The 16,286-nt window shown below is 43.6% G+C and overlaps 1 protein-coding gene across 12 annotated transcripts in view; it reads left to right on the top strand.

The window, feature by feature from the left end:
* Positions 1-15,239, top strand: part of PHF21A (PHD finger protein 21A) — a 135,289-nt gene extending 120,050 nt beyond the window's left edge. For all 12 annotated transcript variants that reach the window (XM_039552370.1, XM_039552365.1, XM_039552369.1 and 9 more), the window contains 4 exons: positions 1,983-2,138; positions 3,772-3,847; positions 4,180-4,283; positions 6,150-15,239. In XM_039552370.1, the coding sequence (XP_039408304.1) occupies positions 1,983-2,138; positions 3,772-3,847; positions 4,180-4,283; positions 6,150-6,404 (591 nt within the window). In that variant the 3' untranslated portion in view covers positions 6,405-15,239. The remainder of the gene's footprint in view (positions 1-1,982; positions 2,139-3,771; positions 3,848-4,179; positions 4,284-6,149) is intronic.
* The last annotated feature ends 1,047 nt before the right edge of the window (positions 15,240-16,286 follow it).

The raw sequence follows: 16,286 nt of genomic DNA, 5'->3' as shown, positions 1-16,286 counted from the left end.
AGCTGAATTTGGTATATTCTGGGTCTAAATTTTTACATGTCTCCCCGTCAAGAAGAAACAGCACGTCTCTTTTGTAGGTCTCTTTCTGCAGGGTATGAGACATAACAGGTTTGGTTTTCAGCACACCAGTAATTTTGCACTTTGTTACCAAGAGCCATTGTGTAGTCTGTGGCAGCTAAAGCATCTTAAGATACATAAGTCTCTAGAACAGAATTTTTTTTCTAAAATGAGAGAATTCCCCTCTTAAACTTTTCCTTATCTTGAAGAGGATTTTATTTTAGCTTATATAACATCTCTTACCTGCTGCCTTTTCCTTGTATTCAGAGAATGCATGATAGAGGGAAAGAAGTTCTTCCAAGCCTGGTTACAACACATCACTTCACAAGAAGCATGAAATGTCACTCATTTAGATCTTCATTTAACACTGAGGAACTCTTTGGTGTTAAAGGATGAAGTACTACTATAACTCAGCTCTCAACAGTCCCTGGGAGTTATGGATCCGAAACATGGCACTGAAAATTCACTAAAGATTGATCCTTTACAAAACATGAAATCAGTGTTAGCCTTGGGAATTAAGAGTAGCCTTCCCTTTGAAGAAGGGCCTCAGCAGCAGTAGAGCTGGGAAGTAGAAACCTGAGCAGATTGCTCGTGTGTCATTCTTTTTACATGTGTATTATGATATCCATAGTGGAGATTACTGTAATTTTTCTTGCCTGGCACCTTAATGCGTGAGTGCATGGCCAAATCTGCTATCCCTCCAAACTGATAGAAATTATTTGCACACGTGAATAGATGATCTGTGCCAAAACGAAACCTTGCATACGCTGGTATTTCATACAGGGGAGTGTGTACCCACAGTTCTACTCAACACACACATCTTAAAATTGCAGTCTTGCAGATCTGGGGGGAATGTGTGAAACTTCATTATAAGTCAGTGACAAGTGTGTACTTCAGACGCCAGATGGGGCCTTGAATATGTGGAGTTGCCAGGATAGCCCCGTGGTCAGAGGAGAGGGTGGGCTGCCCCTCGCTTCCTCTATGAATGCCGAGCCGTCTTTCTATCATGCCTCTTTGTTCAAATATCCGAAAATCAAATCAAAACAGTAGAAGAGAGAAAGAAGAAAAAGAAACAAAAATCAGACCTACCTTTTTGGGATGCTAATGGCTGTAGGAAAGATTTCTCTCTGATGGAAAGGCAATAGTAACTAAACCTAGTTGTTTTAAAAGGCACAGCCAGTCATGTTTTCAATTCTTTCTTTAAAAAAAAAGTTAGAAAATCTCTCTTGGTATTTTTTTTATCCTGGCTCTCAGTCTGTGTTAGTGATGAAACAATCCACTCTCTATAGAGAATAAGAAAGTTTTGAGTCACAGCTGTTTTGATGCTACTTGAGGTAGCCCAAGTGAAGTAAAAAGAATTGTCTCAGAACATAATTCATTCTATTCTTTTTCATTTAGAAGCACAACACCTTTTCCTTACGGTTTCATTTTTAAAGGTGACCTAAATATTTGACAGTGTTATTTTAAGTCACTCAGTTCTTACATACTATTACTGGCAAGAGACAGCCTAATCAGCATTCCTGGAGTGGAGTTGGGCTTACATCCAAAAATCAGGAGGGTTAAGGAAGTGGGTAGCTCATCACTTCAGGCAAATAAAAAGATCAGGGTAAAGAGGGAATCTTGAAGAAAGGCTATGGGGTAGCAGTTGTTAAGAAAAGCTATGGTAATAAGTGTTTGCTGTACCATTTTGCCTTGGGAGGACAGAGGGAGTGTTTGGGAGGACAGATGTCAGTGTTTCTGACATCTGGCATGGTTTTCCTGTTTCACAGTCTAAAAAAGGCTTGACCTTTTGGAATCCCCTTAGAAACAGTTAGTGCTGTAAACTTTGAATTCAACTAAGATGTAGATATCAAAGGCCAAAGTTCACTTTTTGCCTTCTCTCTCTTGTGTTCTCTCACCCAAACCCTTTCCCCTCAATTTTGTAGGGTGATATCCATGAGGATTTTTGCAGCGTTTGCAGAAAAAGCGGGCAGTTGCTGATGTGTGACACGTGTTCACGTGTTTATCACCTGGATTGTCTGGACCCGCCTCTGAAAACCATTCCCAAGGGCATGTGGATCTGTCCCAAATGTCAAGACCAGGTATTGTTTGACAGACAGGGAGTTATGTACAATGCATGTGAGGACTTTTTGGTGTTCAAGAAAATAACCAGATTGCTTGGGTTACTTAGGCCACGACAGCCTGACACTGAACAAATCTATTTGATGTGCAATAAGGCTTGTGTGAATTTCATTGAATTATTACCTCTGTTGGAATGTGTGCTAATACAAAACTGTCGGGTCTTGCTTCCAAATTTGGGGTCTTTATTTGTTACCCTTACGTTTTTACTCTTTTTCTGGATCAAAGTATACAGACTTTTGGGAAAGATTATCTACAACCCATAGAAATTCTGCTGTTCATTTTAAGCTCATTGTTTCTTCAAAAGTTATTAGTATATTCTTCTGGACAAATAAATAAAACATTTGCACAAGCCTACCTCAATAGATAGAACAAATATAAGCCCCTGTTTGCTTATATAAATCAAATATCAGAAAGGTTGTCTTCAGTGATCTCTTTAATAATATCATCCACCATCAGTATAATGAGTATAAGAGAACAGTTTCGTGGTTCTTCCTTCCAGATCACTCTCTGAAAATGCACAATTGAAATGAGCAGGTCTTATTTTAATATTTTGTTGATAATTGCATTGCGATTACAAGATAAAGAAGTAAACTATTGTATTCCTAACCCTTCCATGGAGCTCCAGAAGTTGCAAAGGATTGCTGATAATAGGCAGGCTGAAGCTGCGTCCTGTCTAATGCAGTACATTGCTTGGTCACCCGCATGGCCTTTGGTGTGCCAGGTGGTAACATAAGGAAACAGCCTGACCTACGATGTGCTGCTCAGAAGAATGAAAATGCAAAGCTCAAGTGACTTGGTCAGTAGTTGCCAGAGAGGAGGGAGCATTATGACTTGGGTGCTCCTGCTCTTGCCTACTCTCATTTTATCCCTCCTCTTCATGTTTCTGTGATAGCTTCCAACAAAATAGGGAGGAAATTTGAGTAGCCTCACTGTAAACTGACCAAGTCTTCTGTCTTCTGAGACACCATGCTGATCATGTACTAAAAATATGTCTCTTTCCTCTGAAAGTTTGTTAGGAAGCAAAATGTAGGAAGCATCCGAAAGACATAAATGGTGCTTACTCTTATAAAGAGACTTTGACAAGTCTATTAAGATGATTCTGATAAGAAGGGGTGATAGGACAATTTAATGTTTTACTAGCCAGGAAGTGTGATGTTTGAATGTATGGTGTGGAGACTAGGCTGCAGCATGAAAAATTTTTTCCCAGAAAAACTAAGATCAGCAATTTGTCTGAACCATGAAGTAATGTTTATATCTCCTGGCAATTTTGAGTTCAGGTATATTATCTTTTCATTCCTCTTTTAAGTTGTTCAGTATCATTAGTAGACTTTATTTGTGGCTATGGAGGGAATTTAAGAAAATGCTGACATTTGTAAGAAATAGGCTTGCTTTGTAGGAGCCACAATACAGTTGTGAATAATTCCTTCTGTTAAATCTCAGATCAGGTCTGTGAAGCTTCATGTTAACAGGGCTGAGGCTAATGATAGCCATGAAAGAAAACCCTCAGTCTTTCCCTCTTTCTCTCTCTCCCCTTTTTGCTTTCTCTGAGGCAGGTTTTTTACCAGCTAAATCTCTATGAAAATTTTCTTTCAGATGCTAAAGAAGGAAGAAGCAATCCCATGGCCAGGAACTTTAGCAATTGTTCATTCGTATATTGCATATAAAGCAGGTAAGAAAATTATGAACACTTTTCTTTCACTTTTAATAATGGAAGATGTTATTTTGGGAGTGGGATAGAATGGTACTTCCTTTACAAAAGGAAATTTTGTCATACTAAAGGAAATAACCTTAATTACTAGTGAAGTGAAAATAGCAGTCTAAATATTTCTTAAGCTTGTCATGCTTGTGTCTGTAGATAAAATTTTGGGGGTGATTCAGTGCACAAGTTGTTAAGCATTGATTTAAATATAATTCCCCTCTTTATATGAAGCAGTGTAGACCTTCTATCCACTGTTGTAAGAGAAATATTTTTAATATTCTGTTTAATACTCTGTTTTGCAGCAAAAGAAGAGGAAAAACAGAAACTACTTAAATGGAGTTCAGATTTAAAACAGGAAAGAGAACAACTAGAGCAGAAGGTCAAACAGCTCAGCAATTCTATAACAGTGAGTATTGTCCTCCCAAATAACCCTTCACCTGTGTTCTGGTGCCACAAGGCAGGGAGAAAACTATTATAGAGTGACTCCATATGCCAGACCTGTCATCCACTGAATTTATTTAGAATTGAGTGAGCACTTTCTGTTGCTTTTTAGGACTTTGGGAAGCAGGAATGAAATAAAGGCAACATACACTTATATTGAGTCTCTTACACATGATCCATGCTGAACATGTAGGTAGACATACAGTTACATATAATATCAGCAGGTGACAAAAGTGACCCAGAGCGTTTTTGTCTGTGGGCAGTAGATTGAGTCCAATTCTCTAGTGGCTCACTTAAACAAGAATGGTTGGGCCTCTGTGTGTAGTGAGAGTTACAGCCTTGGTGCACTCTCCAGACCTTTCTGATGCAAAAGTGACCATTTACTCACGACTGACTCTCAGGACCTTGATGTGTTGCCTTGGCAGCTGGACACTGCACATACTTCAAACCAGAAACTATAGTTTCCACCTTAGTTTATTGCAGTAATTGGAATATACATATTAATTTGGTCACTCTTCTCACCTTAATATGCAAATCAGTCTCTTGAGTTGCCAGTGTAAAGTTTAAGCTCCTCATTGGTGCAGCCCTAGTCAGTATTACATAATGAAAAAAAGCAGAATCTGCTGTGTGGCAACATCTGTAAGGCTGCATTCATAATTGCAGACTTTTCTTTTTAGATACAGATGCACTTTCCAGGCTGCCTGCCTTTGCCTATTAGAGCAAAAGTGTCCCATGTTTACAGACCACTCAGTGCTGTCAATACAAATAAAATGATTGTGAGGTGCTGGTTGGCAGTCCTGGAGATTGTCACCTTCTGGTTAGCAGTAGCTGGGTGTAACCTGAGCAGCAGTAGACAACTCACACTGTTTCTCAGCGATGTACTGAGGCAGATGCAAGCCCTTAACATGAGGGATTGGCGGTGGGCAAGGAGAATGTTTATACTTATATTGGACCTGTCCAAAACAGGCACATTAGGTCTGGATTTTGTACTGCTATTGTGATGCCATGAGCTGCATGTGAAAGTAGTAAAGCTAAAACCAACATTGTCTGGAGATCAGCATGGATAAAAGATTTGAACAGTGTAGGAAGGTTGCCATCTTCATGTAAAAACCTGAGTGTAACAGACATAGTTACTGTTTCCTCATTTTTGTGAGTTTCAAATATACATATAAGCAGTTTTTCACTCTTGAAACATCATTTGTGGGCTTTTTTTAAAAGCCTTACCCTGGCTCTTAGCTGATGAGCTGGCTATGTTACTACCACTTCTAAGAGAATGAAGTGGCCACAAAATAAGATTTTCAAGTGAAGAGGAGTTTGGTTTCCTTTTCAAGTGCCCTTTTACTTATTGAGAGAAGGAAGTGATGTTCCTGCTAAAATGTATGTGAAAGCAAAGGCTGTATCCCATTAATGGTTTGCACACACACTGTCAGCAGTCAGCTGCAGTGGGATGCCTGAGCTTGCAGATCTGAGCTAAAGAAATTTCAGTAATGTAATACTAATAGAAAAAATAGTAAGAACATACACTTGAAAGTTTTCCTTCAAAAGAAACACAAAAGGATAGAGCTGTCTGTGTTCATTTGCACACCTTGGAATGAAAGGGAGCGATACCAGGTGACAGCTATGTCTTGGAAATTTATTTCCTCAGCCTGCAAATGTGAATTCTCCTGTGAACACAGCCTAGAGACTCTTGTTCTTCTAGGCTGGAAAAGTGAAATTGCAGCTGCAGTCTTTTCTGGGTACTTACATTTAGATCTGTGAACATCATATTCCTTCTCTTACCTCCTTTCATTCACAAGCTTGAACTTATTACTGCTTTTCTGTTTTGCTGTAGAAATGCATGGAAATGAAGAATACCATCCTTGCAAAACAGAAGGAGATGCACAGCTCCTTGGAGAAGGTAAAACAGCTGATCCGCCTCATCCAAGGCATCGACCTTTCAAAACCCATAAACTCTGAGGTCAATTCAGTAGCCATCTCCAACGGCATGGACTCCACTAACAATACTAATGCTGCCACCTCCACCTTAGCCCCCTCCCCTTCCCAGAGCTGCATGGTGAACTGTAACAAGGGCGATGAGACTAAATAACACAGTGAAGTTAAGAAGGAGCCAAGGGAGGTGGCGGCGAGGAGAAAGAGCAAAATAAAGAAACTCTAGAAAAGCAAAACTGGATTTCTTCTGGAAAGTGCAGAATTCTTTAGTTCTTTGGTTCCAGAGAGAGCGTGAAGATGCTTGTGCCAGGCGGCACCGGAGTTTGCCAATTGATCCTTCTTATTCTGTGTGTACATGCGAAGTTTGGATCATGTTACATGAATAGTGCCAGCTGGGGGTTCTTTGCCAGCACCATGCCAAGTGAAATAATATATTTACTCTCTCTATATTTTACACCAGTGTGTGCCTGCAGCAGCCTCCACAGCCACTATAGGTTTGTTTTATTTTTGTTTGGGGTGAGGAGCAGGGATAAGGGAGGAGAGCAGGTTTCAAGTTCCTATTTGCAGAACAGTTTGTTTAGCTAGGGGAAAATAAAAACAAGTCCAAAGAGCCTATGGGCTTTTCCTGTTTCTAAACTCTCAGTACTATTAAACCAAAAAACCAGAAATATAAATTATCAAATCCCAGTGCCCAGAAGGGACAAGTCTATCAAATAAGCAGTATTTACTATTGTTTAGACAGGAGATGTACAAAAGGAAAGGAGATGGACTTTTCACTGAGTAACCAGCACATAGAATCATAGAATATGCTGAGTTTGAAGGGACCCATCAGGATCATCGAGTCCAGCTCCTGGCCCTACGCAGGACACCCCAAGAATCACACCATGTGCCTGAGAGCCTGTGGGTCCTCACACTCATCCAGAAAGTCTGTGTTGGGAATGGGAAAATAGAGGGCCAGAATCCAGGGTCAGCTTGGAGCACTGGATGGAGGTGTCCCAAGAGAAAATGTGCATCAATTACTTGAAAATGAGATTCCATCCCTTTTCTGTATTTATAAACAACAAAGGTATCCTGAACAAAGTAGCACATAACCCAGATGTGTGAACTCAACAGAGAAATGTCCTTTTCTTTCACTTCCTTTCTCTTCTTTTGGTAACAAGAACTAAATAAGGAATAGAAAAGCTGTTTTTCAGGCTGACAGTCTAATTAAAGAGGTAGATGGGACCTTGCATGGTATAGATTAGAAGTAATAGTGTCAGTGAGATACAGTGAGTCTTTGTGAGTCCTTGTGTCATCGTTTTGGGCACTGTTTTTTTATGCAAGGGCAAAATCTTTGTATCTGGGGGAAAAAAACCAACTTTTTTAAATTAAAAAGGAAAATAAAAGATATTGAGGTCTTCCTAGTGTTACTTAAAATAAGATCAAGGTAAGAAACATTGTAAAAAAAATTACAAAAGTGCTATTTGTTTCCTAAACAAGTGATTTCTATTAAAAAGGTGTCAGAACTGGAGAAAATGCTGTGTACTTAGAATTTTTTAACACAGACTTTGCTTATTTATGATGACATTCTGCTGTGTTTGTGTTCTAAAATCTAATGGGACAGTTTCCATAGGTTATACCATATATCCACTGGCTAAAGTCTAAAGAGAATCAAATCCTACAGTGCTGGATCTCACCCCACCTGGAGGATCTCCCAGGCTTGTCTCTGCTGTTACCATCTCTCTCCCATTCTTCCATGTGTTTGTAACCCAGAGAAAAGCAGCTGGCAGTGTGCTTGTTTAAGGCTTTACTAGTTCTGTGCTATAGACTGATTCAAGCTTGAGAATGAAAGACATTGAGTTGGACTGAAGTCGCCCTCCGTTATCTCCTCTTGTTTAAGAAGTTCATCTCTAATGTATAGTCTTTTCACTCTAGACAGCAGAGCCTGCCTTGTGCTTCCTGATTGTGGGGTCTGGCTCAGTTTAGGGTGCTGATTCCGGTCACATCGGGTTGTGTCCCAGAGCTGTCTAGTTTCCCTTGTGCATATACACATTTGGGCAAAGCCCATTTCCACTGGAAGTACTAGGAAAACTCCCTTTGCTTCCAGTGGGAGCAGAGTTGAGCCACTGCACACACGAGGTGAGGCAGTGTCCCCGGTGTGGTGGCCTTGAGAGCATGTGTTGGGTGGCAAGGCAGACCTGCTCAGCTGTTTGTAGTGCAAGATAGAAAAGCTTTGCATTTCAAGGATGCATTTCTGAGCAAGTGAATACTCCAGACACTACAGAGCCTGAGAGGGTTTCTTTGCTGCCCCAGCCAAGTGGGCTTCTCTGGGGTTCTTGGAGCTGTTTTATTCCCTCTCCTTTAGGTTGCCCTTCTGCCCTCTAAGGACTTTTATTCCTTCTGTAGGAGTGTGCACTATTTTCAGCTCTGAGCTCAGAACTGATATCCTGAGTTCTCACATTTGTCTCAGTTGGGAAAGTGACTCTTACTCGCACTTCTCAGCTGAGCCAGTGATAACCACAACTCTGTCTTTTGATGTTTGAGTTCTGTTCTGGAACTAGCAGAGCTGGAAGGATAAGTTAGCAGAAGTGGCAGGCAAACAGACAGCTGGGCAAACAGCGTCAAAATGGATCATACTAAACATGTCCTTCCATCAATCCAGTTACCAATGGGGTCATTACCATTGGGCAGCACTAGGCCAGCAATCCATAGCATTTAAACAAAGGACTGTCTATGTCAAGGGTTGAAGAGAAAAAAAACTAACTGAACATGAGCCTTCTATAAATTGTGAGCCATCAGATAACAGCCAGATATTGAGGAGAAACTGCTTTTTGGAACATGTTGATCTTTAGTTGAACACCTGGGTGATTCTTAACATCATCTTCTGAAGCCTCGAGCACTCCTGATAAGAGACCATCTCCAAGGATAGGTGTGCTCTGTCTTTGTGGTTCTCATGCTCTTATTTCTGTGTTAACCTGAGCTCTTTTGGAAGAACTGCACTATTTGGAGGTAGGAGGCTGTGCCTGGAGACTTGACAGTCCTTCTGTTTTCTTTGCTGATTCAGGAAAGGATGGAAGTGAAATTCACTAGTAGCCATATTTAAATTTGAGCGCAATTAACCAGCCAGGAGATGCTAAAACAGCTGTTACTGCTTTCCTGAGGCATCTGCTTGTCCTTAGAATCCAAATAAATAAGTACAGAATTTTAAATCCCTTTTGTTACAGCATTTGTGTTCCAGCCTGTAAAAGGATGCCTTTAGTTAATCATTACTTGGCAGAAAAATGATCTTAAGACATTTTGATGCTGCTTAGGTAGTTTTCATTCTCTCTCACTGATCCTGTTTGGATGCTTTTTCTCCTGACTCTGCAACAGTATCAGCTGATAGGCAAGGAGCATTCCCAGGGCTGCATTGACACTGGCAATGATGCTGCTGTGTAGACACAGTAAATTGGAGTTATCTCTGCCCAATTACCAACATTAGGGTGGAAGGGGAATTGGTGTTCGCTAAAGATGGAGGAAAATGGGGTTTTTTTCCTAGCTGCTGTAAGAGGTGCTGAGAGGCAGAAGCCAGGATTCCAACAAGAGGTTCCAATCAAGGACAAATTTAAACTCTCTGACAGCTTAAAGCTCAACCTTGTCTTTTGGGTTTGTATTGGTTTGGGGTTTTTTTCTCATGTAATATTTGAGATAGAATGAGTTTGTACTAAAACTTCTGCTCTTTGGGAAGCTGTCATAATAGCTGTGGTTTTGTATTTCTAAACCATCATCAAGATATTAACAAATTCTTATGTCATTGGTGGGAAACAAGTGGCTTTTACATCTCTGTTATAAGGGAAGAGATGAGACCACAAAGGAATCTCATATCAGAGATGGTCCTGGCTCTCAGCCCAGCGCTAAGGGCTTTAAGAAGTCACCCTGCTCCTTTGCTCAGAAACAGAGCAAGTGTTGCAGAAGTTGTTTTTTCCCTTCTCCTTGCAATCTGTTCCTTAAACAGCTGGAAAGCTGTGCTGTGGTCAGAGTGGGAATGTGACCTGGCTACAAGAATTAGTATCATCATTGGTGTTCCCATTGTCTTTAGAACCAGCAGTGGGTTTAGTGCTGTACAAAACGTAGAGAAAGCAACTTCTAGGGATGATTGGAAGGTAGGGTGAGTAGCGTGGCCGATTCTTCCCAGACATCATTAGCCAGGAGTTACCATGTTGGTAGGAGGAACTAATGTTTTGCATGAGCAAAACAGAGCTTTGTTCTATGTTGCAAGCAAGTTTCTGTCAGTGGGAATATGAATTAAAAGCCTGGAAATTAAAGAGGTGGTAATTTTATGGGCAGATCTATTGGTCTTATTGTTGGCAGAAAAAGAATATTGCACTTTATCTTACTAGGCTTAAGAAAGTAAATCTGTATTCCAAATGTCTAGAAATGTGAAACCTAGTTCTGACCTCCTTGGCTTCAAATCATCTTCCCTGTACTGTTGCAGAGACAGCCCTGAAAAGCAGCATGGTCAGCATTCAGGAGAATCTGGAGTGAAATCTCCCTCTTAGCCTCACCAAGCTGTGGCAGCCCACAATACAGGGAATAAACTCTGAAATTTCTTTCCCATGTGGATACAGCAGAAAACATTTGTGAATTTGCAGTGCACGTTTCTCTCTCTTCTTTTCCTCAGCTGGGTTGCACCCTGCCCTCTTTGCTTCTGAAGCACTAATGATGAATACATGCTTTTAATGAAATGTGTTTTTAAAATAACATATTAAGATGTTAAACCAAATTCACTCCTTTACTGAGGGTGTCTCCCAGTGAGCTGCTCAGATAACCACCAAAATACTGGTATTATACTTCCTTGTGGACCACCCTCCTTTGGGCAGAGTTCGTTGTGTCTTTTTAGAATTGTTTTGACCTTTCTTCACCTCCTGTTGTTCTCCCTTGGAATTCTGGAGATCCAAGGCAAGTTCAACTTTGCTGGATTACTGCAAAGAGTTTTCTGATAAGTATGTAGGAGTCAGGAACCTGGAGAAAGAGGAAGATGTTTTGTTGTGCAGCTAATTCATTTGGCACTTAGGTTTGCCTGGCCAACAAACTACCTCAGCAAAGGCCATTCCCAAGCACGATGCATTCTGTAGTTTCTGGCATTCAGAAGTCAAAAGGTCCAAAGAACCCTGCAGCAGCCAGCTAGGTGCTGGTCTCTGAGGGCGTGTGATCAAACCTTGCAGTGACATGCTGTTGGATCCTTGTTTTCACTGGTCAGACCTGGACTGGGGAATGACCCAAAAATCAGATGGGATCAGGAAAAGTGAGAGCTGCAGATGTCTTGTCTCCAGGTTATTGCTGTCTTACTCAGATCCTTCTTTAAGCCTCAGTCCTGTTTGTAACTCCTACAGAATGGAATGTAATACTTGAAAAATATGAGTCTCTCTATCCTTTACCCTTAGCTCCCTTTTCCCTCCTGTTTCTTTCTTATCTGGGACAAGAACTTTCTGCATCATTGTGTCTTGTATAGGCTGAGCACATAGTTGATCAACTTACCAATAAAGAAAATTATTTATACCATGCACTGGTAAGCTTGGTAATTACAGACCCATGAAAAGACAAACACCTCTCCCAGAGGTTAATTTAATTGTTTCAGAAAACCAAGAGCTTACCTGTGTGAGAGTTTGTATCCCTGTCAGTATTACTAAAATATCTGAGTAGTGAACGGAAAAGAGGCTTGCCAAGAGCACGGGTGCTGTGGAAATCACTGTGCTGTGCAAGTCCCTGGAGTGTATCTCATGAGAATAGCCAGGCCAGGGCTTCCCATTTCCCTGGGCCAGAGGTGGGTGCCGTGAGGGACAAATTAAAGGACAGAAGCTTCTTTTGAGAAGTGGTACAGGGCTGGAGATGGAAAGGAAGAGAAAAAGCAGGAGCAGCAAAGGAAACAAAGGTTACATGGGGTAAAGCAGAACAGAGAGGAAAAAGATATGGAAAGACATGAGGAGGGAAAGCGAGGGTAGGAAAAATCCAGGAGTGAAATAGGGCTCCCTTCTGAGTAGATAGGTATTCCTGCAGTTACAGGGCTTGCAAGTTCAGTGGAAAGAGTAGAACAAAGCCACTCTTTATCCTACCTCGATTTCTGACAAGGGTTGGTCTGCATTCCAAAAGGAGCAGGTGTGGTGGGACAAAAGAGCTGCTTGGGTGCAGATGGAAGAGGAAGTAGGCACTAACTCATCCCCAGCTCTGCTTCTGCTGCTGAGTGATCCCATCCTGACGAGAGCCTTGTTTGACTTCTAAGCTACAACACGGGGATAAGGCAGATCAAGCAGACCTTGGGGGAGCCAGAGCCTACTCTCATCTGGACCATATTAATTAAACATTTTCTTGGCTAGAAACATTCCCAAAACTAGCTAAAGGTTCAGCTCTGCTGGTGTGGTTGCACCTTCCTAGTTCAAGTGCTACCATCGGCCTACCTGAAACCAGCATCAGCTCCCAGAGGTCCTGGGTTCTGTGTGAGTGAAGGAGACAATGTGGACTAGGATGTGTGATTCAAGTACTTCTCAGCCACCTCCTGGAGTGTCTGTGCAAGATTCCTGCTCTCTGGGCTGTCACATCTGGCAGTTCTGTGCTAAAATCCCTCTGTGTAAGCAATGCCTCCCTGTTTTCTCAGGATCTGGTTTCTTTAGGGACACGTGGAAAGGGCCATTTCACCAGTGCAGCTAAACAGGAGCATGTGTTAAGTTTAAGGTAACCTGTGAGGAGCTGAGGGCCTGCCTCTAGGCTACATTCAGCAGCCAGACCATGGGGCACCCTCCTGGGAAAGCAGCTGTCCCAGCTCTCCAGTGTAACCAGGGGTCAGCTCTGTGCCTGTTCTTCTTCACTCTCTAGTATCCAAGCAGGTTCAAAAGGCTTCAGGTGGAGAAACTCAGCCCAGTCCCTAGGTCTAGAAAGGAAGAAGTACTTAAGGGCTTGCTTGCTATCAGGAATGCCTAGGGAACTCAAAAGCCTTGTGAGCATGGCTCTGTCTGTCCTGGGTGGCGAGCTGGCACAGAAAGGCAGCAGCAGCAGTGAGCAGTATTGATCAGCTCAGCACCACCTTTTGCATCTTTTTTCTTTTTCCTAAATTTACACTGGCAAAAGTAAACCTCAACAAACTCCTGCCCTTTTGTCACCAACCTTCTTACATGTGTTTTGTTGGAAAACAGATGAAGTATTGTTGCCTTTGAGCTTCGAGAAAACTCTTCTCTTTGTGAGCAACCAGAACTCAGTGAACCTTGGGGGAACAGCTCAGGTGTGGAAGGGAGGCAGTGTCACAGGGCAGCTGCTGGGGCTGTGTTCCGTGGCAACCCTTGATTTTGGATGCCCAGCCCTGAGGTTTGATACTGCAGCAGCACTGAGTACGTGCTGTGCACGTGCAAGGGCAGGGGTTCCCCTGGCTTGTTATCCAGGTGTTGGCCTCTCAGGTGAGGCATGCCAGAACTGCAGGGGGAGGGAAGGAGATTGCTCTGTGCCTCACGTTCCACTCTGTAAGGCAGGTACTGGCAGTTCTGAGTCTGGAAGAGCAGATTTCCATGGCTGCAGGCACTGGGGTAGGCACTGCTGAAAGAAGCTCCATGCTGGGTGCGGCAGGAGGCTGCACGTTTCTGCTTGTTCTGGGCTAATGTGTAATTTCTAATCATAGTCCCTTACGTTTCTTTACTTAAATTATCACTGACATCAAAACAGTGATTGACTCTAGAGGCAGGCAGTGTCTTACCTGTCAGCTGTCCCTTCCAAAAGGTGTTGTCTCTGAGTCGCTCCTGATGTCATTTTGACAGGCAGCCAAGACCCTCCTTGAGGAAGGTTTTTGCTTCTGCATAAGCCTCTGAGACTCGGGCAGCTTCCTGGCCGCCCCATGCAAACAGAGCCAGCAGCAGTCATGTCCCACAAGTTGCTTCACTCCAATCACAGGTGCAGGGTCCCCTCCAAGTGCCATCTTACACTGTCAGAGGTGTCTCGGCTCCCTCTCACAGCCCCACAGAAGCAAAGCATGTGTTGCAAGCTCCATTAAGCAAAGATTAAGCAAGGTAACAGCGGGGAGCAGGGGAGACTGCTAATGCCGACCTGTTCGGGCTCCTGTGGAGGAAGGAAACAACTTTGCTGTGTCAACAGCAGTGAACACAGAGAGGTGGTGGTGAGCTGCTGCCACCTGCAAGGTCTGGTATGGCACTGGGGTGGCTGCCCATGCCGAGTTTTCTTTAGGGAGCTGACAGGCTCTACTCTGCAAACACCCACCATGTCTGCAGCTGAGGGCAGGAGGGTTGTGAAGGCAGCTCTGCTTGTTTAGGAGAAAATACTCAGGCTTCAATCATTGCTTCATGTTCCTGTGATCACAGCGGCACCATCTCCATGGATCTATTGATGCCACCACCCCACCTGTGTGCCATGCTTCGTCCCATTCCCTCATGCCCACCCTGGTGTTTCACCAAGACTGAGCTGTAAAGCGGGAGTCCTGGCATGGGCCCGGAGCAGGAGCTGACCCTGAAGGGCTCTGTGTCCGAGTGCGGTCCCTCCCCCAGTCTGTCTGATTTCTCCAGGGGATTTTGGTGACCAGCCCCCAGTTCTGGCAGTGCTGTCCCCGCAGCCATGGGCCTGGTGCTGCGTGGGACGATGGCAGCTTCTCTCCCAGCTGGGTTTCTAATGGCAAAGCCACAGGCTCTGTCCTCCATGAGCCAGTGGCACCTGTGCTGCCCCATTTGCCATCAATCTCCCATCCTTGCAGGCCCTGGTGTAAAATGCCCTTTCTGACTGGTACTGCTCTGTTGTCACAGAATCACACCATGAGAACACCCACTTGTGAACTGGTTTGGGTTTTTTAAATATCTCTATTTTTTTTAGCCTGATGCTCATAGTGATCTGCAGTATCTGCTGCCTTCAAGTTCCTTGTGGTTTCAGTTTTGGTACAAATGTGTTTAGATTTTAGCAAATTAAAGTTGGGGGGAGGGGGTACAGAGCATCTGATCAATTTGTATTTATTTATTTTAACATTTTACTAAATAAAACACAGTAAAATCTCTTGTCTCCTTAGCTGTATGTACCAGGTGGGGACAGTGGGTCCCACAGGCACAGGGGCTGTAGCCGTGCCCATAGCAAGTCCCCAGCCCCAGGAGGGGTTTCTGAGCGTGGCTCTCTGCGAGGGTTGTGTAATGCTCCAGCTCGTTTTCTTGGCAGGGAGAAGGGCACTACGTTAGGAGAAATGAATTTTAGCTCCAAAAGGGGCTGTGCTCAGTTCAGATAATCTCCCTGGCTCTGACTCTGTGAGTGCCTCACAGCTGATGCTGCCCGGCAGAGGGCCCACGGAGACCAACCCGAGCTGGGCTTACTTCCAGGTACCTCCACCCTTGCAGGCACATTTTGGGCTAGGGACTGTCTAGGCTGGGAAGGATTATGATGGTGTACAGCCTATATAAAAATGATGGTGTACAGCCCTCCTGCTACAGGCATGCCAGCACACCTTCCAAAACAACACAGAGCCAGCATTTCTATTGCTTCCTATCCACCAAAGAATCATCTAGAAGAGGCCTGCTCCATCTCAGCACTGCTCCACGTCTCTAGCAGCATCGAGATCTGATCTAACCCTCTGATCTTGCTTAGTGCAGCAGCAGCATAATATCAGTGAGCTTTGGCTGTGTTAAACAAAAGCTGTCTGCTAGGGACTGGTGGGGTGGAGCTGCACTTGGCTTCACAGTGATGAGCAATGTCTTCCCAGCCCTTTCCCAAATAAAGCCTCAACACTTGCTGCTGGCAAACTATCCTCATCCTCCCCCCTGAATGTGAGGCTGGCATCTCGTGGGGCCTAAGAGCCAGCTTTTATTTCTAAGAGTCTTATAAAGCCAAGGCTCTCAGGGATGAGCTGTAGCACTGCCACATGAAACCACAGTTTCTTCTACTTGGGTGTGATTAAACTGACACTGTGCCTGAGCTGCGATGCCCCAGGCTCCAGTTCAGGCGTGCTGGCTGTGTGGACAGGCTGCCTGGGTCCTGTTGCAGCATGGGAACCATCAGCCTTAAGCCCACCTCACCAGCCCTTTCAGGGTACCTGTGTGCCTGACCCTTGGTA

Source organism: Corvus cornix, chromosome 5 (genome assembly GCF_000738735.6).
Source record: "Corvus cornix cornix isolate S_Up_H32 chromosome 5, ASM73873v5, whole genome shotgun sequence".
NCBI classification, from domain to species: Eukaryota; Metazoa; Chordata; class Aves; order Passeriformes; family Corvidae; genus Corvus; species Corvus cornix.
The sequence above is the reverse complement of the archived record's forward strand: the minus strand, read 5'-3'. Positions and strand labels throughout refer to the sequence as shown.